At 34.9% G+C, this 26611-nt stretch overlaps 1 protein-coding gene across 2 annotated transcripts in view; it reads right to left on the bottom strand.

Annotated features, from left to right (window-relative positions):
* The window catches only part of LOC138135320 (neurotrimin-like), a 75468-nt gene extending 56532 nt beyond the window's left edge, over positions 1 to 18936 (bottom strand). For both annotated transcript variants that reach the window (XM_069054013.1, XM_069054012.1), the window contains exon 1: positions 18819 to 18936. In XM_069054013.1, coding sequence (XP_068910114.1) covers positions 18819 to 18897 — 79 coding nt within the window. In that variant the 5' untranslated portion in view covers positions 18898 to 18936. The remainder of the gene's footprint in view (positions 1 to 18818) is intronic.
* Positions 18937 to 26611: the final 7675 nt, after the last annotated feature.

Raw genomic sequence — 26611 nt, forward strand, 5'->3', positions numbered from 1 at the left:
ATTACATAAATACTCAGTTCCATTATCTGATCGAAGACATTTTATTCTTTTTCCTAGCTGATTTTCAACCTTTGCCTTGTATTTAAAAAATGCACTGGCAGCTTCACTTTTCTTCTTGATAAAGTAAATTTCGCACCAACCTGACTTATCATCAATAAACGTAATAAAATATCTTGATCCACCAATCGAGTTTACTCTCATTGGTCCACATATATCGGTGTGAATTAATTCCAATAATGTTTCCTTTTTATGTGATTCATTTCTTGAAAAAGATTTTCTAGTTTGTTTTGCTTTCAAACAAATTGAACAATTTATTAAATGTTCATTGCATCCAATATTCAAACCATAAACTTCGTTACTTCTTGCAAGTTCTTTTAATTGTTGTTCATTAATATGTCCAAATTTTTCATGCCACTCTTGTATTTTTGTTCTTGAAATGTTCATACTTGCAGCTGCTGTCTCTCCCTTTTTATCTAGAATTTCGCGAACATAGTAAAGATGATTTCTTTTTTGACCAATCATAATTTCTTTTCCATCTTTATCAAGGATGTAGACTTTGTTGTTTTCAAATATCACTGTTGAACCTTTATCTGTGATTTTTCCGACAGATAACAAATTTGAACGTAAATCAGGAACATACATGACATTATTCAAATTGACAGATCGTAAATTATTTTCATTTGACACTTTTATTTTCACATTTCCCGTTCCTCTTATTTTTGTGAAACTGTGATTTGCCAAATTTAGAACTTGATCATTTTGAGCGATGTTTTGAAATTGATCTTTTGATGAACACATGTGCGAAGACGCTCCTGAGTCCACACACCACCATTGGCTTTCTGATTTGGTTCTATTGATTTGAAGAACTGTTTCGGTAACTTCTGCCTTTTTCGAAATTTCATTTCTTGCTTTGGCTTTTGACCAACAATTTTCAGCTTTGTGTCCTATTTTCTTGCAATAATGACATTTAAATTTGAATGCTTCTTTTAAATTATTTTTTCTTAAATTTTCCTTTGATGATTTTGGTCCATCTTCTTTCTTATAACATTTTTTAATTAATAGAGCACCCGGAGAATTTTGATTTTCTCTACTTTTTCTTGCTTCATATTCTTCCGTAAGCTTTATTTTCAGTGTTTCTGGCTTCGGTAACTCATCACGAGATTCTATTGCGATCCGGAAATTTTCATATGAATCTGGAATGCTATACAGTAACAATATTGTTACGAGATCATCTACAATTTTTAGTTCCATTTCTTCTAATTTATCGATGATATTAAAGAAATTATTTAAGTGATTTTTCATCGTTTCTCCTTCATTCATTTTGGACATTATCAGTTGTTTTAACAACGTAGCTTTTCTTGCAGGACCTTTTGATTCATAAAGCTCCTTTAATTTTTTCCATATTCCATTTGAAGTTACACAATTTTTTATTTGCCTTAATTCATTGGGATTTATCGCTAAGATTAAATCTGCTCTTGCCTTTTTGTCGTTTTCTTCCCAAATCGTATTTTCTTCATTATTTGGTTTCTCAATAGATCCATTTACATATCCCCACATTTCGTTCTTTACGAGAACTGCCTCCATCTGAAGTTTCCATGTATCATAATTTTCTTTTCCCAGTGGTTCAATTCTTATTACATTTCCACTCATCTTCTTCTATTAAATCTTCTTTCTTTTAATATTCTCCTGGGCCCATAACCCTTTGTAGTATTATTAGAAGAATCCTTTTAATTCAATAAACTATTGACAGACTTTTTGTTTATATTATTTTTATTCAAACTGTTTATAACATTCATTTGTTTTTATAACAACTGCTCACTAATTAATATCAAATATAAATTTAATATTACAACAAAAATTATTTAATTCGGTGCTAAACTGAAATTTTGTGTTCCCTACACTGTGGCTAATTAAGTAAAACTGCTCCGTTTGCCGTTTTTCAATATTAACAAGAGCTCATTTACATTTTTGTTAGTTTTCTTATTATTTACAAACTTCACGAGTGGTTTACTCGGCTTCGACAAACATTAGAGCAAAGTTCTGAAAAGACGTTTATTTGTTATATCCTAAAGAGACATTAGAGCCATCGGATACGTTAAACTTAGTGTAATTTATAAACTTGACTTTACGGTCTACTTTATTTTTCAGAAAGAGAAATATTAAGGTAATTGCCCACTCCTCAAAAGTGACAAATTGAACGCGAAGTATTGACGCTAAACACAATAATTATTTCCAGAATGGCGTGACTCTCACAATGGTTCTTCTATAAAATGCAACTTCGGAAATGGAGGGAGAATTATTTGTCGCGTAATTCACGTGCCTTTGATATTGACAAATTATTTAACAGGAAAGAATGTCAGTCCAAAATTAAAATTATGATACTGAAGCGAGTTCAACAAAGGACGGCGATTTAACAATTTTCATTCAAAGCGATAAAACATTCAACGTTTCATCAGCGATTTTCATTCAAAGGATGTCAAAACTGACAACGCTCACTCCGATAGTGGCAACTACATGACTAGGATTTTTACAAGTCTCTTCAACTCGATTTCAGCAACAGACCGCTCAGGGATTTCCAGAACTGATTAACCTCAGAAAATTTAATAGATTCGATTAGAATAGTTAACACCAAGTTTAGTGCCATGTAAATCAAAATAAATTAGTCTCTGGGGCGACTACTGAAAAAACTGGATTAGAGAAGTTTAGGCCGGAAAGTTCGACAGTCTCGAGTGAGTTCTTTACAATTTAATTACTCCTCTGCTAGAAAATCGAGTGTAGGCTACATACAGAGTGATCAACAAGAAAACAAGTCAAGAGTGCTACCTCATTTATTGTTTTATCGAAACGTCGTTCTTAGCTTAATCGTACGCATATTATGTATACATACTTGCTATACACAGTCGTTTTATTGGTTGCCTAGCTCTGAAAAAAATCTATTAATTTTTTTAGCACGACGTTTCTTTGACAGTTCACCGCAAAATCTGCTTACCAGTGGCGTCACATTTGAAAATAAAGCTGCTAAATTACCCATTCTTATGAATGTAAAATATTGCTCTTGTTTATTTTATAAATTATCTCCATTATCAGATAATAATAATAATAAAATACACAATTATAATTCCAACGTCTAACATTCATAAGGTATGATTAATAATAAAGTGGCGTTTGAGACCACAAATTGCCTACGCCCATGCTTATTTGAATAGGATTCCGCTACGACATGACCGACAATTTGCAACGCCTGCTCTGATTTGTTTTCTTTTCGATCACTTTGTATTGTTACACATACGAGTACAGTCATTTGTTCAATTAAGAATATCGATTTGGTTGTTAATAATTCAGCATCATTTGATTCCATTTAAGTAATGGAAAATACCTGATCGTCAATTAAGTTATTGCTGAATCGAACAGTAAACCAGATTAATCGGATTTTATGCTTATTATTAAGTCATTTATCGATCGCACCTTGTTTTTGATAGATTGCCTTCTTAAAAACGTTCCGGCTCGAAGGATCAACCAAAAAAAAAACCGACCGACGACGTCGAGACACGCACTTAATCGATAACTTGTTGACTATATTTTTTATGACTATATAAATAAGTATCTACGTGGTTGTGTATTTCGATGGTCGAGTATCTCGTACCTATTCTGTTGGTCTGATTTTTGTTTGTTCATGTCTTCGGTGAAACTCTTTTGAATGTAAATAACGTTTCTGATACATAAATTACCGAGGCACAAAGTTAATGTTTTGACTCCCTTTTACCACCTAACATTAATTTCAAACTTATTTATTTCCCGTCTTAATAACGAGCTTACGTAAACACGCAATTAAAAACGTAACAATAGTTGCTTGAGGAATCATTTATTAACGTCAGGGGAATTTAGTCAAATGCGCTCTGGAAGAGCTGTAACTTTTCCACGAGGCGCACGTGTATCTAACTTTCTTCCTTATGAGAGGGAGCGTGTATAAATTTATAGAATGTAGATACGAAGTAGTAAAGTATGACGATATTCCGATTCCAGAATGGTAACATTTACAATGTTGCCATTCCCGTGACCGTTGTCCGTGATTTAAATGGGGTCGGGTGTTTTTTCAATTGGAGGGATGCCGTCCCTATCGATTTGCAATTAATCGAGTACCAACCTATTTTAAGATGCGAGTCCTTGATAGGACGCGATAAAATCAACGTATGTGTATTCTGGGCCCCATCGCAGGTGTTAACCATTTGTACCAGTTCGTGTTAGGGTAAACTACCCCCGGAACGTCGTCGATGTTTTCGAATTCGTTTAATGGAGCTTTGCCATTTAATAATGAGAAGGTTGTAACGACGTTTTCATACAAAAATATTATGTTCATTTAGAAGCCCCACGGTTCGCCTCTTAGACGAGTGATTTTTTTCCCTTTAATAATCCCTCGCACGTGGTATTTTTATAAATGGACGAATTTGAATAATTACAGACGATTTTTCAGCCGTTCACGAAATGAATTGCTTAATCACGGAATTGATGGGTGTCAGATTCTTATTAATTTATTTTTCTTCGGAAGACGGCGACAGGGAAAAATTTACAATTTTCTTTGAAGGATTCGTTTTTTTAACGAGGTGCGTATTAAGTTGAGTCATTTATCAAATATAAGAACATATAAGAACATAAATACTGATTAACAGTGGTTGTACGATTGGATTTTTATACTGTACTTTATAGTACAAGAGGTAGATTAAATTGTTTTTTCAGCTTTTTTAATAAAATTTTTCGAAGCGGTTGGAATTGTTTCATAAAATAAAATTGCCTGTTCATAATAAACCTCGTAACACAGCTATTGCTATTACAAGTTGCGTCTCCTAAGAAATCTCCTCAATTTGTCACAGTTAATAAACCTAGTCTGTTTCAAATTATTATCCAGTTTTCAACTGTACGAGTACTCATTTATTTGCAGAAAAAACTAACTGCTCGACAATCTTCAAATTCAGTATCTGCAATGATTCTTTTTCGTCATTGACAATCTCGGGACAATTATTACATTACTTTTGACAACAATAGCTGCCAAGATTAATGTTGATGAGACATCGTAAACTAGAATATTCCATTTCGCAACAGTGCCTGTCAAGATAATATTTACAGAGAGCGCAACAATAATTATCAAAATTAATCTTTGCAGTTGGTCACAAAACAACAATGACTGTCTATATATTTGGTTGATTTGTTCAAACTGACAAAATTTTATTCATATTGTAGTGCAGAACAATTTAACCACAGAATTGATGTGAATTTACTACATTTCGTTGTGGAACAATTTAAGATTGAAAATGTATGAGTCGATATAAAATACAATAATTTTGAAATAAATAAATAAATAAATGTCGTGCTTCCCTCTTAAATATTAGTTTAGGAGTAAGATACGTCTAACAAGACAGTAATGCGGTATTTTGCACGAAGAGATAGTTGTAATTTGGATACTAAAGTTAAATAAGAAATGCTGATGTTTCAAAGTTTGTTTAAAAATAAAAAAAGTGATATCGAATCTAAATTTAGTCTGTCGTAATTCAGGCAGTTTTTTTATTTATTGGCCTTATCAAGGCTTTCCTACATATTTAAAATTCAAAGAACAAGTAGCAAAATTAATTTTAAAAAATCAAAGTTTTATTTTGAAAGGAGTCACATATGTTACAATATTTTTGTAATCAAAGCAGTAGTTACACAATTTGTGTATATTTGCGAATGTTAGTAAATTTCCGTCGAATGATTATTTACAGGACGCAGTATTTATTTATCAGATTTGTTCGTAGGAATTATAGTATGTATTTGGAAAATTTGCAACAATAGTTTAGCTTATAAAATGCATTCACGTTGTTTTGGGATAATGGGAGGTCATGGAAATTTTGCATTTAATTTGGTAGTAAAGCTGTCTGTCGATTTAGATTATGTTTGAGGTTATAAATAGCATCAATGTCTAGTGCATTGTTGTCAATTTAACATTAGTTTGCAATAGAAGAATACTCGCGGGAATTTCAGCAACATGTTATGTTCATTTTGATAGGTCCGCATGTCAGGCACTTTAGTGACGGAAATCAAACAGTGTGTCCAACGTTAAAAAAATAAATCATGGCCTTCCATTATGCCAAAACAACGCGAACAGCGTTTACAAAAATAATTGGTATTTTTTGTTATTAATCTAAACAAGCGGAAGCTATTTGATAAAAATTTAAAAAGGAAAGGAATTAAACTGAGTTTTTATTCAACACTTTTCACTCAATAATAATCTCTTTCTCAGTTTTTTTTTAATGTACTAACAGGAAAATATTCCGTGCAATTAAGATTGTATTTTGCAAATTGCTCTTGTAAAAACAGTACCAACAACTTTACTACAAGAAGACAAAGTTCATTGATAAAAGTCAGGCTCATTCATTTGCCACCAATTCTTTGGAATTCATTTTGTCTCCTTTGAGATGCTTTTAACATGGGTTGAGTACGGTTCAAAACTTATAATAAGTATACTAAGAAAGTTACTTTTAACACACCGTTATTTTTCTTATTAAACATAACATTGACCCTCAAGCTGCGCCTCATAGTTTAAAAACATCAAAAACTGGTTTACTATGAAATAAAAAAACAAATGCAAATTGAAGAATTCCAACAATCCTACTGCATGCATCGATTTTCACTACTCTATATTTAGCAATATTTTCTCTTTTGGAACTTGCAAAATATTAAGTCTCAATTAAATAAAACACGTGTTCAAATATTGGCTTTAACATTGCGATTCATCGCGGTAACTACAAGAACCATCACAGGAATAATGACTTTATTAATCATTACAAATGGATGCTCGGATTGTTGTCTATTCAGGATATCAAATTTTGTGTACTTTGTTGTCAACCAAGTAAAAATATCTTATGCCACAACATAATGGGTTTTTCGGTTTGGATATCCCATTTGTGGTGAACACAATTTGTGGTTGAAGGATAAGTGTAATAAACTCGATAAGTAAAGTACCTAATGGAACACTCTAAACAAAGGTTTTAAGGTTTTTCTGATTAAAGAATTATAATAATCGTAAAAAATCCACATACGTAATTACGTTTATATAAAAAGTGAAAACTTTTCACAAATTTCAGTAAATGCCAAAAATGATCAATACTGATTTATATGCGAAAAGATAAATTGAATCAAACCGAATATTTGAATTGACGAACTCTTAGACAGCTGGAAAAATTAAAAGAATCGATAACTCACCGTTAAGTTGCGAGAAGAAACATAATATGCACGAAATGATCAAAAAGAAAACAAATCAGAGCAGGCGTTGCAAATTATCGGTCATGTCGTAGCGGAATCCTATGTAAATAAGGTAATTTACCAGCTTTGTAGCCAAACGCGACGTCACTGGTAAGCAGATTTTGTAGTGAACTCTCAAAGAAACGTCAATTTTAAAGCAACGGTGTTGTCGTTAACCTTCAAAAAACGAATGTTTCCTGTAATTGTAAGCAATAATTATTCCAGAATAAGTGGTAAAATGGGTTTTACCCTTGAAGATAAAGCATTAATTATTAATAATTAATTAAATCATAATAGAATAAAACGACTATGTGTAGCAAATATACTGTATGTGTATGATCAAGCTAAGACGGAGCTTTCGATAAAACAAAAATGAGGTAGCACTCTTGATTTGTTTTCTTGTTGATCATCTTGTATAGAAATTATCCGCGTGCCTGACTGAAAGTCAACAAACAGCTCTCCATTTGAGAAAGCAAATTTCTTTCTCAAAATAAACCAATTTGCTTTAAAACGTCTATTAATAAATATCATAAAACTATTTACATCGTGGTTGGTTCTTTTCTCAAATTATACTTTGTTGTACCTTTGTCTCTTTAATTTTTACATTTATTAAAATTTTTTATCTGTTTTCATTCTCATTTATATTGAGTTTATCTTATCATGAATCCATCTAAATTTTATAAATATTCTGTCGTTTTCTCTTTCTTTTCTTAAAGCCTCTTGTTTTGTTTTAATTTTCTGTGTACGTGTAGTTACTTTATACCTTTCTTGGGTGTATTATTATTAAGTTTTTCAATTTTAATTCATCCATGTTGGTTTCTTCTACGACCATTTTATAATTTTTAGATACTTTGTGTCCTTGATCCCTTTAGTACCAGATGTTCGCTTTGCACATTAAAATATGCATCTTTTCATAAATTTTTATTTCAGGTCATATCCATAATATATGGCGTCACTCACAGTGTAGGTTCTCACAATCAAATGCAGACATAAAATAAATCTTTTACATATTATCTAGATTCTAGACAATAAAATACAATACAATAATGCATTAAATAATATAAAATGACTGTACCAAAAGTGTTGCTGTTTTGAATATTTTTCCATATTTTGGAGAGTTGTTTGTTTATGCAACAGCTTGTAAAAAAATTTTGTTGTTATTGACATTTTAATTTGGGAGTGGATTTTAAAGAGCCAATTTATTAAAAATGTATACACTCGAAACCCCGGAATTGTTAATTAATTAAAACTCTTTATCGGCTCGTGTTATCCGGTGAACAATGAGACTATAAATAAACTAACGAAGTCGCTCTTAATTGCTAAATTAGATAACTCGCGATGCTATCCATATATTTTTCTTGAACGCGAATAAGCGAACCTGAAATTAATTTAGAAACACTGTTCTAATTCGTACATCTTAATTAGATAAGTACGAAGGATTTAATTGCCACCGTGTCGCTCTTAAAATTAGCTGTAAAGATTTTCCACCTCGAAAATTATTTCCGTGTTACTTTGCCGGTTGATTGGCAGAACTTCAATAATATCTTTGAGCCACCGTGCACGTTGACAGTAACACTATGTCTATGATTTGACATTGTCCGACACAATGACAAATTGTTCTTGTGGGAATCGAAACCTGCATTAACTTTTCGGATAATACGCGTGCGAGGTGCGCTCGAAAGCTAGCCGTAATTATACGATTCTTATACGTGAGAAATGAAATTATTGATTGCTGAAGCAATATTTACTAATGGACTTATTGAGTTCGTCAAAACGCAAGAACGTCTAATGGATGGGCGTCTGAGTGGTATTGAATCATGTCAGCAAAACACGATATTTGGGCGGCTCGTTAAAATCTCAGAAGGCTACGATTTTTTCCGGCATGTTCAAAATCCCGACAGAATGAGAAGGGAACAACAGGCAAATCCCGTAATGCAATACTTTCAATCAGGAAGACAAATAAAGGATTTAATTCGCTGCAGTTTTGTCTGGAGAAATTGCGCTCCATAAATTGGTTTCCAGGCAAAAAACTCGAGACTTGCATTTAATACTTGTGACAGATACCAACAACTTAATCACAGTCCTTTGAAACAAAAGATTTTAAAAATAATTGTTTCCGCGTCACTAGTCCAGACTGCTATAATTCATATGGAAAAGAGCAGGTCACGTGTCGTCATGTCTGTGCGTACGGTGTCTAAACATTGCTCCGCCCATGCCCTTCTCGCTCTAAATTCGTAACGATGGTTAGTGTTTTTTTATCAGTTTTCGATTTGACGGAATCGAACCCAAGTGACGGCATTAGCCAGGGGGTTGAGCACGTTTCTGTGTGACGCAAAATTAAGCAGCAGGTGTCACGTATTTGCTGAAACTATAACAAAATCTCCGGAGCTGTAAGAAAATGGTTTTTTGTTTTGTGGAACCGCTACAAAACTGAAATTTCTCCCTTGTGGTGGTCTATTCCCGTCTCAAATAAGGTAAAATTATCCATAAACCGTTCCGTCGTATTAGTTTTACGATAATAGATTATAAACCTGTGTGTTTGGGAAACTATTTGCTATGTAAACCATACCGGCTTGGCTTAGCATAAAATGCAAGGGCATCCTAAAATTTAACAAGGATTACGCGCCTAATAAAATCTACATTACACAGCTTGTTAGGGGCCGTAACCTCACATTAGGAAGCATTGTGGCTTTATTATTTGGCCGACGTTATGACCACTTTTATTTCGTATTAAAAAGCAATATTTCAAACCTAACCTGGAGCTCGATAAAATCCCGGGAAATGCGTTTACTTTGTCGGTAAAAACGTAGTATTTGTAAATATCAATGGGAAAGGGGTGTGTTTGCTTCGTGTGAGAATTAATAAATTATTCAAACGGAAGATACGTAAATCCGGGCGGGGATGCATTAATGATTTATATTTTTGTTGGAGTAATTTTAATTTTATGTAGGTATGTTCGCAACAGATTTAAAGCAAACAAAAGTCCAGAGTAAACCCCACCGTCCACATGGATCGCTATTAAATTTTTCATTATTATTGTAATAAAAGCAAACAAACCTTGTTAGCACTGTATCTTATTCATTACTCTCATATTTCCGCGTGTTTAGTCAGTACTTTCATTCCGTCATCTAAAATTCGCGATAACCCTTTGAGATAAGTTTCGGATTTAATTAAAATTTAGGCCCGTTTCGGCGACGATCGCCGTCGACGATTTTAAATTTATAAAATTACGTCCCCCTTAATTACCAATAATTTTTTAATTACGGAAGCTCGTGTTGATGCTGTCCCCGTTCTTTGAATAATTAACAACCCTTTGAAATTTTGATGGCGGTTCACGTACAAGATACATGCGGAGTCTTGACGTGAACTGTCGATTTTGACGGTAATTGACAACGAGGATGGCAGAAAGCGCCATTGCAGATAAGCTCACAATCCAATCATCCTATCATTATCGAGATTAGTAAATTAAAGGATAATTTACAAAATCAAAATGTGGACTGCTCATAAAACTATAATGAGGCGACAAACTTTATAGACATTATTAAAGTCAATAATCTTCAGTGTTTCAAATTCTTCATTTTCATGAATAATAATAATTACAGAATGTCAACAAAGCTACAATTATTTATCTAATAACACTTTAATAATCCAAAAAATAACAATATTGTTTCTATCCCCCACCTACCTATTCTTTCCCTCCTCTTCAATATATTTTTCATCCATCTTCTCTTTCCTCCGTCTTCATTCACTATTTCTCCCGTTCCTTTCTCTCCCCCTCTCTCATTTCGCTACATCCATTCCACATGTGCTCAATTGTTTCTCCCTCCTCATAGCACATTCTGCACCTTGTTTCCTCTCCTTCCAATACCTCTTTTCTCTTTCTCCGGTACTCCAGAATTTCCTGTGTCATACACCTCTCATACTTCCTGTTGTATCTGGATTCTTTGATTCTTTCCCTTCGTTCTTGTTTGTCCGTGTCTTTGTCCCTTTCACTCAGCTCAACACTCATCCATCTTCTTTTTGCTCTCAATCGTTCCACTTTTTCATCGGCATACCCGTTTCTCTGATAGTATTTTTTTCTCTCCTTCTCCGTTTTTTTTTCTTTTCTCTCCATCATTCCATTAGTATCCTGGACTGTTCTGTTTCACATGTGCTCAATTGTTTATCCCTCCTCATAGCACATTCTGCACCTCCTTTCCTGTCCTTCCAACCAACACCTGTCTTCTCTCTCTCCGGTACTCCGGAATTTCCTCTGACATACACCTCTCATACTTCCTGTTGTACATACCTGGATCCTTTGATTCTTTCCCTTCGTTCTTGCTTGTCTCTGTCTTTGTCCCTTTTACTCAGCTGTACATTCATTCATCTTCTTTTTGTTCTTAATCATTCCACTTCTTCACTGGCATAACCGTTTCTCTGATAGTATTTTTCTCTCTCCTTCTTTCCCGTTTTTTTTTACTCCATTAAGGAATAAACAGTTATCACTGTGGGCTAGATTTGGATGATAGAACAGTTGCTCCAACAATATAAAACCGGCACTATGGATAGTAGTCATAAAAGTGTAGCTCTTACGAATCGAAATCTTGTTCTGATAAAACAGCATTCCATTTCCTTTTTTCTTAACAGAATGATGTACTTTTGAAATTAATTTAACACAGTACTGTTACACTTGGTCAAGTGGCATCGATGAAAGTAGTCCATCATAATCACAAAAAATGATTGCCATGTATTTTGATGATTGATGTTTTTTGTGTTTAAAAAAATGCATTGTATCTGACACAATATTATTGGGATGAAAACTGCATCTTTTACCAGAAAAAGTTAATTAACCGCGGGTTTACCCCATCAGATTATTACTAATTCCAAAGTGTTCAAGATTGTTTGAAAAGAAGTTAGATAATTACAATGGAAAACTGTTACACAAAATGAAGGAAAAGTTATACCTAATGGATAAATGATTGCTCTTTGTTTTTCTTTACATGATAGTTTATCGTGGAAAAACAATGTAGTAAATGTGGACAAGTATCAATAAAAGATAAGAATTTTTATTATTTTTGGAGTGATATACAGGGTTATTATAAATAATTGTCGTATCGCAGTTGGCGTTGGTGGCGTAGTTGAATGTGCCGCAAGCCTCATAACATGAATTAACTAGTATCGCCGGTAGGTGACGATACTGGCCGTAGTTTTTACCGCCGGAAATCTGTCTACTAGTCTGTCTCATGTTGCGAGGCTAGCGGCACATCCAACATTTGTATGTATTTCAGCGCCAACTGCGATGGAGCAATCATTCATAATAACAATAACTCTGTACTTTGTTAGGATACAGTAAGGAATCAATACCCTATGTCGTTGCTTTTTGGTGAAACCTCGAACAGGTCAGTTTGTATTTCAATGTGGTCATCTTTTGGCATAAATTGCACTTTTCTATTTTATTCAAAGATCGCGAAAACTCGACTTCGTCTTGGCCTTCAATCTCTGAGCTTAGCACAAAAACATTCATTTCTATTCTTAATAATGTACTATTTTTATAATTTAGTTTAAATAATGATTTAAAGTAAAACCAAAGTCAACCATGAAATGAATAAATTTATTACGCATATGTGGAGTTATAATGGTGCTGTGAAAATGACATCATTGAGTCTGAGATTAAAGAAAAATACGTGAATGTTTATTTTGTACATCGCTGCGTTAAAAGCTCTTTCAGGCAATTCCCGAATTCTCTTTTTTTAAAACTGCATTCTGCATTTACGTCTACTAGGAAACAATAGAAGTGGAAATTCAACGGAAGAAACGAACGCCGCTGCAAGCAGAGGTGTTAAAAATTACGAAAATGCCTATCGTATCGATGTATTTTATATGATTTGTTTATTGTGTTTATAGTGTTTATTTTTAAAATAAATCGTTATGTAGTAAATGACAGATACGATTTGTACATGTTTCTATTTCCGTTCCAATTTCTAGTTGTTCAGAAAGCCTTTGTGTAAAGCTTCAATAACAAAACGAGTCAGTTTTTGATGGATTTATTTGAAGAAAAATAACTTCACTATAAAAGCAAGCACCGTCGTTTGTAAATCGCCTACGACGACGTTACCTTCAAACCTGTCTTAAAACCGTGTCATCACTGTTACTGTTATGTTTGGTATTATTGTGTGCTCCTCGGAAATTCCGCCATTTCCAATTTGTTGTACTCACTTATAAATTTCACGCGCATGTGTTAGCCGCCGGTACAAATAGGTGCGCTCCTCTTGGGCAGCCTCGATGTAAATTTTACAGCATCAAAACGACCATCAAGAATTCGATTGTAGCCCCGAGTAATGTGCACTGAAGAATTTCTTTATTAAATAATAAAACTGGATGATGTCTGCGCGAAATTAGCTGCGAGCTAATTAAAAATCCCCAGGTCGGCTTGGCCGCCCCGGATAAATCAACACTAGTCCTTGTTAAGAGGCGAAATGCGAGCTTTCGCCTGAGCTTGATTATTCATAGTTTGTTCTTATTTCGCACCATTCTTTATCGCAATTTACGTCCAGTCACAAACTATAAATTTTATTTATTCAGATCCGACGCGCTCTGTACCCGCACAACCCTCAGATGTACAGGAAATCCAGTTTGGAGGCAGTGGGGTGCGACCGACAGTTTCGCAAAGGGGTGAATAAGTCGCCGGAGTCTGCGAATAATGAAAAATTTGTTCAAGGATTTGTTCCAAAAAATTCACTCCAATTGCTGTTTTTAAATTGCTGTGAATAAAAGAACTTTGAGTTTAAAATATCGCTATGTAAATGTGAATGTGGGATCCTAGTAGGCGTTAAAAGTTTGCCGACTCACCAGAAATCGAATAATCTTAGTATGACCTACGATATGCAACCCTCAGAACAAATTGGTTTTGCTGGTTGTGTAGCTTGACAAATTTATTTTCAATATAAAAACAGATAAAGAGAGTACTTTTGTAACATCACCGGAAATTATCTAGCTTTGGAAAAAGCTTTTTTTAAAGAATTAACAGACCAGGAACGCAAGAAACAACAAAGCAGGACTTCGAAAGCGGAATTGAGGTTAAGTTAATTTTGTGTTGACAGCTTGTGAATATTTGACAGTTTGCGATTAGTATTTCATGAATTTAAACGAGGTGGCAAATTCAAATTCCAGAGCCATCTGCGATCCTACATTCTTTTATGGACAGTCTGCATAAATTACTTGAGTTTGAGATTAGAAGGGGGTATCCTTTTGTCATCTAACTATTTTATAAAAAATAAGGCACTTGAGCCCACAAACACAGCTTTACACTTTACAGAATCAGGTTTCTAAGGTTCTCATTACAAAACTATAAAAATTTCAGGACCTGTCTAAACGAATCAAATATTTTGGTTTAAGTTTTGAATTAATCAAGAACTCGTTATCTATTTTTGATAAACCCATGAAACATTTTACATGCAGCGCCGTAAAATTTTAACACGTTCGCGTTAAATAAAATATAACTTATTCCCATTTCGTCCATCAAAAGAAACTCTGAAAGTCGCGATGTGCCCGAATTATTGAAACAGGCGGAACATTCTAAGTAGGAAATGTTTCCTAGAGTTAGATTTTCTGTGGATTTCTTAGCAGGAGCGTGTCGTCGCGCCGCTGCCCTCGCCAGGGAGCGACGCTCGAATTCATTTTTCGCGGCGTTATTAGATTTGCGATATGTAATACAAGGGGGTGCGGTGGTGCATCGCCGGATGGGGCGATTTCTATGCTAAGTGCACGTGCAGTTGTGCGGTGATCCGGCCACTCATCCGCGCTATTTCCCGCTTAGCTTGTGTTTTCTCGTCGGTAAATGCGTTGTTTATCCCTGGGGAACTCATAAAAGTGATCCAATCATCTCCCACATCGTCAGCCACTGCCGGCCGACTCTACGTGCTGACCCCTAACTCTAAACTAAATTTGTAAATGTTCACGTACGCTTTGAACTCACGTTCCTCCGCGCTATCAACTTATGCATTAAAACATGGGACAAAATATACCCACGTGAAATCTCCGTTTTTCTCGAATCATACGGTATTTTTGAGCACGTACGGCCGTTTATCTGCCCGATATGTTATTTTATTTGCCGAGCACGAACGAATCGACGTTTAATTCGCAGTTAAATTCGATGGCGCGAATTATGGGGACCAGACCTGACGAAAAATGGGGGGTTCACCGGGGTCAACAAAATACAAACTCATTAAATATACGTATATCGCCTTTCACGCCACGGAAACTATTAAATTATCGCATGCACCAAGTAATCGACATCGAATGCATAAACCTACTCAAAATAGAACAGAAAAACGGCGTAATTGAAATTAAAACGAAAATAAAGCGCTCCCCGGACGAAAAAAGAATTGGAAACTACACTAAATTGCAAAATTTAATTTTCCCGTGGAGGGAGACTGCTAAAACTGGAATATTATCTCCAACTTTTTCCCGTTTTTCCACACAAAAAGGAAAATCTTTTCACTGACTGCGCAGCTACAAACTACAGTCTTCTTCTATATGCTCGAGTTGCATTTAAATGATACCGAAATTATTTCTTTACATGACAAGTAAATCTACTTTTTCTTCAAACGTCCGTAAAATATGACATTGCACTGCTGCATTGAAAATGCTAAAGTGTTACTTCATTGTCATGGCATCTAACGAGCTGACCAGCGTCCGTGAAGTTATTATTTCCGCTGAGAAGGGTCCGTGAAGTTATTATCTCCGCTGAGGGCGTCCGTAAAGTTATTATCTCCGCTGATGAGCGGCTGTAAAGTAAACTAGCTAAATCATTTGAAATTCATACCTGGTTGCTTAACATGTCTTAAATAATTTGTTATAAAGGTTTGAAGAAAAAATAGTATATTATGTACTTTGAGTTACAAATAAGCTCATTATTATACCGAAAACAGTTTAATAATGAAGCATACATATTATTAGACTGTTTTTGGTAACTTTTAGCTTTTGTTATATTGGTAACATCAGCCAATGACGTCAGGCGTCAAGGTAACGAATGAAGCTACCAGGTAAATTTAGTAAATATAACCTTACATTTTTGTGACAAATGTCTATTACCAACCTACGCGTAAGTCCCCAGTCTAATATCAAAGCCTGAGCAGCTGAAATTTCAGGGATTAGTAAAGCAAAGTAGATAAAATAGAAAAATAGTATATTATACTAATTCAGTACATACTCGTTAAATTCTTGTCGTTCACGCTATCGGTAAGTTCTGTAGATTTCTTAGGCAATTATCTTATTACGTCATTAAATTTGGAACCATATTTTCATGTTAATTTTCTCTTCACGGAACTGCAGGAGTTGCAAAAGTTTACTTCAACAAACTCGTAACTTTATGTTGCAGAGAATTTTTTTTATTTCATGTTTTCTTTGTCAACAAAAAGTGGCGACGTTGTTCGAAGCACCTGACACTGTCATTTCGCAATTCTACAAAATAATCTCCCGGTAGTTTTCAGTGGCATTTTCAGGCTAAGTTTAGTCCAAAAATTTCTATTAAAATTTCTCCTTCCGCTCGTTTCTAAATTTGCAAAAAACATTGCTTCACATTGTTAAACCAATATTAAAAAACAAGGAACATGTAAACGAGAAAAAAATGCGATGTTAGCTTCAGGAGTAATCGAGGAAGAAAATTTTAATAAAGGTTATGGTTTCCTTGTTAAGTTCCTTGCTAATATTACAAATATAACGTTACCGTTTATTAACTTGTGTGAAATATTACACGGTCGGGCTTCGGCCTCTTTATTCTCAGCGTTTGATTTTAATTATTTTAATCTATATCTACATCTAGAGTCGGAAATACGATTCTAAAACATGGGAACGACCGCCTTCAGAATATTAAATTTCCCTGATTTTTCACACAAAATATCTGTTATTACCGTACCTTAATTTCTCCAGATCTCGTTAAATTTTCTCTTAAAATTTCCAGTCCATACTTGGTGTTTGTTTTTATTGTTTCGGCAAAAGAACCGTGTTCTTTATACAACACATATTTTTAATGTCCCGCCAATTTGTCTTAGTCTTGCGGTAAATTTGGCAAATGGCCAGTCACGGAACAAATGTAACAGCTTGTAATGGCACTTTCTCCGATTGGTTGATGATACAATTTTTCACTGAAATTGTGCGTTGTAGCCGCAAAATAAATACGTAAAATTTCCATATTTATATTTCCGAGCTCTTTGTTGCATTGATTCGTAATGACAAAATTTCCGGGAACATTGGGCTTGAATAGCGGTGACATGAAAAAGAAGCGGCAGAAGAAAAATGTGAGTGAAGGTTTGACGTGTTCGAATCTGAAGTAAGTAGATGCGTTCGTTCTATTTTAATTTTTCTAGATTGCAACAATAAAAAACCTGTTAAAACGGTATAAAAATTTGCAAGCTCATTATTCCCTTTTATGCACTGGCCTGTTTTACGTTCTTAATTTGCATGTTAACTACGCCCACCGGCATCCAGGAAAACTGCCCCTATAAACAATCCTTAATAATTTTTTACCGCCGCACTAACGAACGCTTTAAAAATAAAACAGGAGGAATATGAAAATAAGACGGCACAGTTATCGCCACATCTAGAAAGTAGTGAGGGTCGTAAATCAGACTCCGAAAGTTCCTTCAAAATTTAATTGTGCCGATAAATTTTCTATGGGATAATCTGGCCTCCACCGGTCGAATATGAAAATATTTAAAGCGGCACCCTTGAAGAAAGCAGTATTTTTATCGGGATTAGAGTCGGGTGTGAAAGGTGGCGTTTAATGGGAAAAGTCGGTTAAGTTGGTCATTTGAAAGGGTTCGCTTTCGGCGGGGCAATAATCTCGTTAATATCGGGTTATTTAGTGGTGGTGCATTTATTAGGTATTTCGGTCGCGTCTGGGCGCGTGCTGGAAAGTTTGCGAAGAAGCGCGGAGAGATTTTAACAAGTTTAAACGGTCCGGCATGAAAGAAGATTAAATTTGGCCCATTAACCGCTCGAAAATTGACACCTGTCGTAAATTCACCTGAAAAGAAAACTGGAGTGTTATCTTGTTAACCCCAACAACCCCAAACGGTCCAATTAGGTGAGGGTAACGGAGCGGTAAAAGCAACGTGAGGGTTATGAATGGGAGCCACTTGTACCCCGGACCAATATCTTATAATAGTCCTGGATAAGGTGGCGGCCCGTTCGACGTTTTATGAATATTTAGTGTATTATTCGGTAGGGACGGCATCATTTTTCGTGAAAACGGCCTTATCGTTATGGTCATTGACTTTTGCATTTTGCGAGGTTGTTATCGATTAAGGGGGCCAAAGTAATAGAAACTCGTTATTTATTCAATGAGTTCGGCGGCTTAGACCGATGTAAAGTATAAAATCCGGGACCCTTGACCGAATTTTTATAGATCTCGTTTGCTGCTCAATCCGCCCACTTTTATACTCTACATAATACTGCACACGCAACTTTCGAATTTTCTATAATAAAAATAAAATAATAGCACGCCGGTCGTAAAGAAATCGGGGACGTTATAGCAGCGAGACGCGTGCGTTAAGCCTAGACCTCACCTAGATAATCGGCGGTCACTGCGACGACCACTGCTGCCAGAACCACGATGGACCGAAAACGCGCGCGTTTTTCAGCCATTAGACCGAACGTCGGGTTCAGGCTGAAGCCACATACCGACTAACGGCGACGGCGACGACGCCGCCGACGCCGCGACCACGATGCATGATTGAAGCGCCTGCGTAACTAACGTTTACTTCTTGTTCGCGTCGTCGGTTCGCCTTCAAAACACTTATTTGTCCCCCGAAAAGCCAACAGGCGTGTGTCGCAAAATTATTACGAAGAAAGGGTGACAACAGGGACGCTCATTAACACGTCGCCTATTTACTGCGGCCCGGAATCTCACCCGAATGAGGTGTCACGCTCTTGCCTCACTGGAACTGACCGAAGGAAATAATAACGAGGCAAAAACTGGAAACTTCATTTCCGCGGAAGGCTGATCCGGATAAAAGCCGATGCCCAAAGCTCGTTTTTCATCCGACAATATTTTGACCGTTCGAGAGAGTGACATTAGGTGAAAGTGCAGCTGTGTTGTATTGTGGCACGTCAGACTTCAATTCTCACATAAAGAAATTCATTTAAGTTGCACGATTTACTTCAATTTTCATCGAGCTTTCTGACCAACGATAAATTGTTATTTTATCGTGTTCATTAATACATGTATCGAGAACTGCACATTTCCAATATTTATTGAGATCAGTTCACATATTGTCATATGTTTTTCGGTATTTGTAAACAGGAGAGCTGTCTGAAAACTTAAAATTATACTTATGTAAGTACTGTGTGTGTGTTTGGCATATTCAAAAACAGAACAATGTACGTGACAGACACAGAGAAATGATCTATTGTATGCATGCATGAACTTCCTGATTCTCTGCTTTCGCATTCAAGTAAACAATCCCCCTAAAATATTTATCAGGATTCTTCCAAGTGCAATTTATAACTACAATATTATTTGTCTGTTTTGAAACAGAAATATCCGAAATTTAGTAACGAGTTCCTTTCTACCAGATAGGTGTAAGTGTTAGGAGTCAAAAAACCTAAACCTGGATTTCACTTTTTTTTTTCATATTAATATGTAGTTATATAGGTTTTGTTCTTAGAACACAACACAAATCCAAATATGTAATCAGTTTGTTTTAACTAGTGAAAAAATAAAATGACATATGGGACCAATTAATACACTTTAGGCGCACCGCGATATTATTCCCAGGCAGTGAATTAGTTTCACCATCAGGCGTCACGCGTCACGTTACACGCTTCGAGGTGAAAGGCTCATTCGAGTAACTTCAGAGGAGCCGAGTTTATCCGAGCGAGCGAGAAACAGGAAACAGTCATCGCTGCGTCACTTCCAAATTTTCATTGTATTGCTAAGTTGCGAAGTCAGTGCAGAGCTGCGGGAGTGGCCATGTAAAGACACGACAAACTTTGTAAATTCACAGATGGATGTAGTATTTAGTAATAGTAATAATATCGGGTGTTTTTGTAAATTTCACCTCATAGTAGGCGTTGCAGAATCGATTGTGAACGCACTATACAGATTACGGATGACGGATCAGCTGTTTAAATCTTACGTTTTACACGAGTGGTGCGTTCACAATCGACTTTTCAACGCCTACTACGAGGTGAAATTTAAAGAAACACCAGATAGATATATGTATTAGTTAAAATCAATTACGAACGTGGTAGAAGTTTTCACTTCTATCCTGCGGTCTTAAGCGCACACTCTTTGTTTGTTTTTAATAACTATAAATAATACATTCAAAATCCAGTGATTTTACTGTTGAAAAATTAACTGACTGGTGGTGTTCGTTATTTAGCACTTAATTTAATACCACTTGTGAATCAAAATATGTCTCTCAAAATGTCCATATTTTCTAATTAAATTTGGTCCACATTGCACGTAAATGCCAACATTAAAAGCTCAGTGCAACTAAAGTTATTAGAACGTTTTAATTAAAGTGAAAGCTTTAACCTACAGACTCGTCTTTTTGAATAAACGAACGCGACATTAAATGATTGACGACGTCAATTATTAAACAATAAATATGTAATTAAGATTTTCATCAATTTTTATTACGAGGAGGTATTGACAAGTTTTCAGCGTAATATAGAAAAAGTGTCTCTGTTGTAAAACAAATTTTTGTACATTTAGTGTAATCCCTTTTAACTTTTATACACTTCGCAGTACTTATTGCCATTTCATTTGAAGAAAACCTTTTCCTTTTCAAATATTCTACTTTTCAGTCGATAGTTTAGTTGAATAATTTTTTGCAAAGCAATTGGGAATTGTTAAACAAATAAGTACGCCGAAAAAGCTCACCTTTGGAGATTTAACCGTAAAGCTTTTTCGCAATCTTTTCACAAAGCTAGGTAATAAAAACGGTATACTCCTGTCACAGTTTTACTTTATTGTAAGTAAGTACTAGGCATTTTTTAAATTTAACCTATTTAAAATGGCCAAAAAAAGATGAAAATTGGAGGAAATGATCTTCAATTTTGATACTACAACATGGCATAATAATTTTTAAAAAAACAAAATTGATGTGAAAGTTGATTTTGATAGCATTTTATTATCAAATTAATAAAGCAATCCGGACTTTTTTCTTACAATCTCATCCACAGGGCAATGTCGATTATGATTATACAAAATTTGGCATTTAAATCAGGATAATAACTGAATAAATTGACATTTAACATCTACGAGCAAAGTAGTAGCATATTTATGGTAGTATTTTAAAATGATGGAAATCATCAAACGGTGGTAAAGTTTGATTTACAAGGGTCTCCAATAGCTTACAAATCTAGGACCGCACCGCCAGTTATGATTTACAGCTGGTTATTTGCGGTAAGTGACCATTGTCAATCAGGAATATGACCCATCGAGGGTCGTCGTCATAAATTACTCACATTTTGGTACCAAAAATTATTACGTCAATTAATTTGAAATCAAGGCTTCCTTCATAATTTTTAATATCCGAAATGAGTTCTCTGTGGTATTTTCAATCCAGGGAGTCGATAAAAAAAATTTAATAATTCTAATTTTTTCATGTTTTAGCGTCCTGACGCCATTTGGAGCGTCCGTTTGAAAAAATAAAAAAAACATGTTGTAGTACTTTCAGTGTAGATCACTGACCGCAAAATTCAAATTTCTAGGATGATTAGAAATATGGTTTATTGAGAAAATGCTATACGATGGTCCACCCTGTATAATATATCGGGTGTTCATTTAAATTTATCCGTTGGCGTTGAAGAGTCGGTTGCGTTGTTTGTGTCTTTACTTTGCAGACAGGCGAGTGGTGTGTTCACAATCGACTCTTCAACGCCAACTTCGAGGAGAAATTTAAAGGAACACCCCATACTATTACTTAAACAAATTAATGGTAACCGTTTTGCAGATTTAATTTGATTAAAGTTACCATATTGTTTACTTAATTATTTTGAACTTGAAATCTTGTTGATATTTGTTTATTTGTTATTGTTAATCGCATAGTTAAGAAAATGTCCTTGATATTTAGATTTTGAACCCATTATGAATTCATTTTCTGTGCTCCAAAGGCAAATAAAATCTTTCATTATCTATAGGGTATTATCTAATTTTAAATTGGGAGTGGTTGGGGGCAGGAGGTGAGGACGGAATAATGCCGTGATAACGATACTAAATTACGTCCCCCTATGTGCTGACTCAATAACTGTAATTATGATTATTTAATATTAAAGACTCATGAATTACAGGAAACTAGAAAACATTGAAAACATATTTATTATGTGATCCATTATGTCAACAGTGTAATCGACAAACGAATATTTGTTTACATTCATCAGTTAACCAATTCTTTAAATTTATTTTATCGATTTTACTATTTTTATTTTAGTGCAGTAGTTTAGTTAAAGAATCATTTGTAATTTTCACTTAAAAATGATTTATATGATACGAGTCGCGCGTTCAAATGAAATCCTGGGCTGAGAAGGCGTTGGAAACCGTCAATTGTTAAGGTTCTCGATGATAAATAAGGTAGCGACAACTCATTGTTCGTTTTTGAGACGCCAAATTAAAAGAGAGGACATATCGACAAATGCCGTGAGTGTGACAAAGACAGAGTTATACACAGTTTTACGGGATGTTTGCATCGTGTCACGGGATGTTTGTATCGTGTCGAACAGATTAACTTGCATAGACGCCAAATTAAGTGAGAAATATTGGCGCAACCGTTGTCGTTACCTTTTATAATCGAGAACCTTATCAATTGTGCTTTTTAAAGCGTATATTAATTGGAGCATGTTGACAGCTAACCTAAAATTTAGAGTCGAAGAAATCTTTTTTCTTTTTCTTTCTTTGTATTATTTTACATTAAAAATACAGGGTCATTATAAATTATTGTCCCATCGTAGGTGGCTGTGCGCTATGCTTTAGGTGCGCCGCAACGCCCACTAGTTGTGACAAACATTTATAATGACCCCGTAGAATAACCTAACGATTCCTATTCTCGAAGAAAATATCTAAGGACACCCAAATAAATGATGAACGTGTTTCGTAGATTAGTAATTTGTCCTATAAAGCAAAAATATGTTTAATAACAAGCTGAAAAAGCATGTTCAATTATGTCCCGATTAAACATAGACAAATGTCATCCGTGTCAAACGGCGGTAAATTCAAACTTTACACTGTTCGAAACGGTTTAATTTTTCCAACGCCTACTCAGCCCAGGATTTTATTTGAACGCGCGATACAAGGTGATTCACGAGTAATAATGAGCCTAACAAAATTTGTGATGCAACCAACAATGCACGTCTCACATACTTTTTTAGTTTTGGTTTTTTTAATTGTTTTACATAATGATTTTGATTAAATTTGACAAATGTGATGTCGGACATGTTGACTATGTTGTATAAAATATACTAATCATGAAGGGACTGAAAATCACATGAATTTAAATTGTCAAAAGTACAGCCATAAAATGCGAATTTTTAGCGCTTTATGGAAAGTAATGATGACATTTGCTATTGAAACTGTTGTCTGACACGCTACATGTGTTCATTTAAAAAATGTAATCTGATGCGATAAATTAACTTGGTCGGTACCTATGTGATGGCAATTTCCGAATAAATTATTGACAGAGAGTTCGATATGAAATTTGACATGTTGACAGCAGGTGGTGGTCCTCTTCAAATACTATTTTCGACACAGTGTTCTTGCGGCTAGTTAATAGTTTATTTCCATACGAAACCGTAGGGCTTTAATCGAAATTGAGCCATGGCAGCAACTGAATATTCGATCAGGTCCGACTGTGCGCTCCCTGGCTCGAAACAAATTGAGTTCGTGTTTTTTATGGATTCCTCTTTAATTTGTGTACGTTTTATTGTTGATTTTTATTTCCCTCCAAAGACTTATTGGACTTTTATTTGGGTTTAAGACAGGAATGCATTTGTCGCAGCCGTTGACCCAAAACAACGACGAAATGTAATTGAATTGGATTTTCATGTTTCACCACGATCAAAGATACAAAACATGTGTGTTAAAACAAATTCACGCAACTGGCTGAAACGCCATCGAGGTTTGGCGTGGTAGGTCGAGGTTTAAGACAAGTGTTAATGCTGGCGAACTGGACGATATAAATTTCGCTTCGTCAATCTGTCAATTGACGCTCTTCCATCGCTTCCTCTTCTTCAATAGCGTATCCGTGTTTTCTTTATTTTGTAGACGGATGTCCACTTCAATGTGCATCTGGTGTATCCAACACAACTCGAGAGATTTGTGGCCACATTGTTCGGAATTATAGCACCGATTTTTTTTACACTTGTCATATTATTTTTGGATTTCAATCTAAATTAAAATACAATCTTAGATGTCGTATTTTAAAAATTAAATTTTTGTCTCGAAACAAGCTTTATCTAAATATAACGTAAAATGCTGCTTATGTAAAAATACAAATTTTGATATGAAATTCCTTTTTAAGCCCGGATTTATGAGACAATGTAGGTCCACATTGTCTTTGTCACACTCATGTGACAACATACAGCATGCAGGTAATTCTCGACAAGAGTTTAGCCAAATACATGCTAAATTGTTGCCCATACTAAGCTATCGCTCACGAATCGTTAATCCGATATTTATTTTTATTAAACAATTAATTCCAGACATTATTTAAGTAATTAAAAATAATTGAAGGTATCTTCTCTTGAAACAAGAAATGTAGCTTAATAAATATTCTTATGAGAGCATACGTGAGCGGTAGACTATTGTACAAAAACAATTCAGGCATTTTCGTAATTTTTCTTGATATGCTGAAATGTTAGCGATGGATTTTGGAAAAAAAAATAACGAGGTGAAAAGTACATATTTAGTAGTATTAGTATTTGGAGCTTTCAAAATTTCATGAGTGAAAAATTGTAACTCTGCAAATGCTTTCAACGTTTTGCCAGGTTTAAAGAGACTAAACGAGCAATCAAAAACATTTGAGTTGTTTCTGCTTGAATGTATTGTTTCATGACAAACCTGTACGTAAAAACGCAAATATTTTTTTTGGATCCATTAGAGCAATTATCGAATCAATACAGAAAAATGACGCATCTAACTAGCACAGTGTCCGTTGAAAAGGTCCCTTTTAATTTCCCGAATATCCATTTACTATGTTTTACGAAGATATCTATATGGTGATGTTTAAATTTGTATATTATTATGTAATTATGTAGAAATGGTCGCGCTTCGGCTAAGCTGCAGGATATCAAGGGTTCAGCGTATCCCAAAGAACACCGTAAAGGAATAATGAATACAGAAAATGATATAATAGACAGAGTAGAAGAGAAAAGGTTGCTATGATATGGTCACTTGAGCAGAATGGTAGAAGACAAATGGGCAAAGAAAATCTGGATTTAAACTCCTATAGGAAGACGAAGAGGCCACCCTCGAAGAACATGGAAAGAAGAGGTATAAGAAGCAATGAAAAGTAGGTAGAGGTGTTGGATTTTCTGATGGGCTATGAGTCATATCTGCGCAAATGACGAATATCGGTCTCTTCGCGCAGATATTTCCAAGGTTACAGCCCATGAGAAAATCCAACACGTCTAACTGTCTAGAGAGGATACTTAGGATAGAAAAAATGGTGTGTTGGTTGCGGGAAACGACGCACGCTGTAAAAAATCCGCAAAAAAATATATGTAATTATCCTTAATTAACATTTTGTATTACCGAAACTCAAATAGAACGAACTAGTATTTTATTATCCGATAAATATAGTAAGTTGCAATAATATGAGTCAGTATAACTTTTAGCAAGAAAGGGCGGAATAATATGAATGCATATGTAAAGTGCATTCAAATCTATTTCTGCTTCGTCTAGTTCCACCGGGGTTTATAAATTTTTAAGTGGATTGGATTTAGTTAATAACGGATGTATTACGGCAGCAGTTTAAATATTTTACTTTCGACAGTTTTCGAGAGTTGCGACAAGAAATCACAGTAAGGAAATCTGCAAAACTAATGGAAACTTAAATGAAACTAGTGCCAGTGATGGTTTTAAAGTTTTCGATTGGGTAATTATACCGTGCGATCCAAAAGTCTTTCTATCAAGTGGGTCATGACTCATGACATATAAAAAATAGTGCTTTCAATAGAATTATAATTGTTTAATAGAAATATTCGTAGTGATAACTAAAGTAAAATCATTATAGATGTGAATTGTCAAAATGACGTTTGGTTGGTTCAGCTAAAATTACTAGGCGCGCTGCTCGGGATTTTTGAATTTAAGTTTTTGTTCTGGCGCCAACCGCCAAACGTGACAGGTAAATTTATATTA

Source organism: Tenebrio molitor, chromosome 7 (assembly GCF_963966145.1).
Source record: "Tenebrio molitor chromosome 7, icTenMoli1.1, whole genome shotgun sequence".
Taxonomy (NCBI): Eukaryota; Metazoa; Arthropoda; class Insecta; order Coleoptera; family Tenebrionidae; genus Tenebrio; species Tenebrio molitor.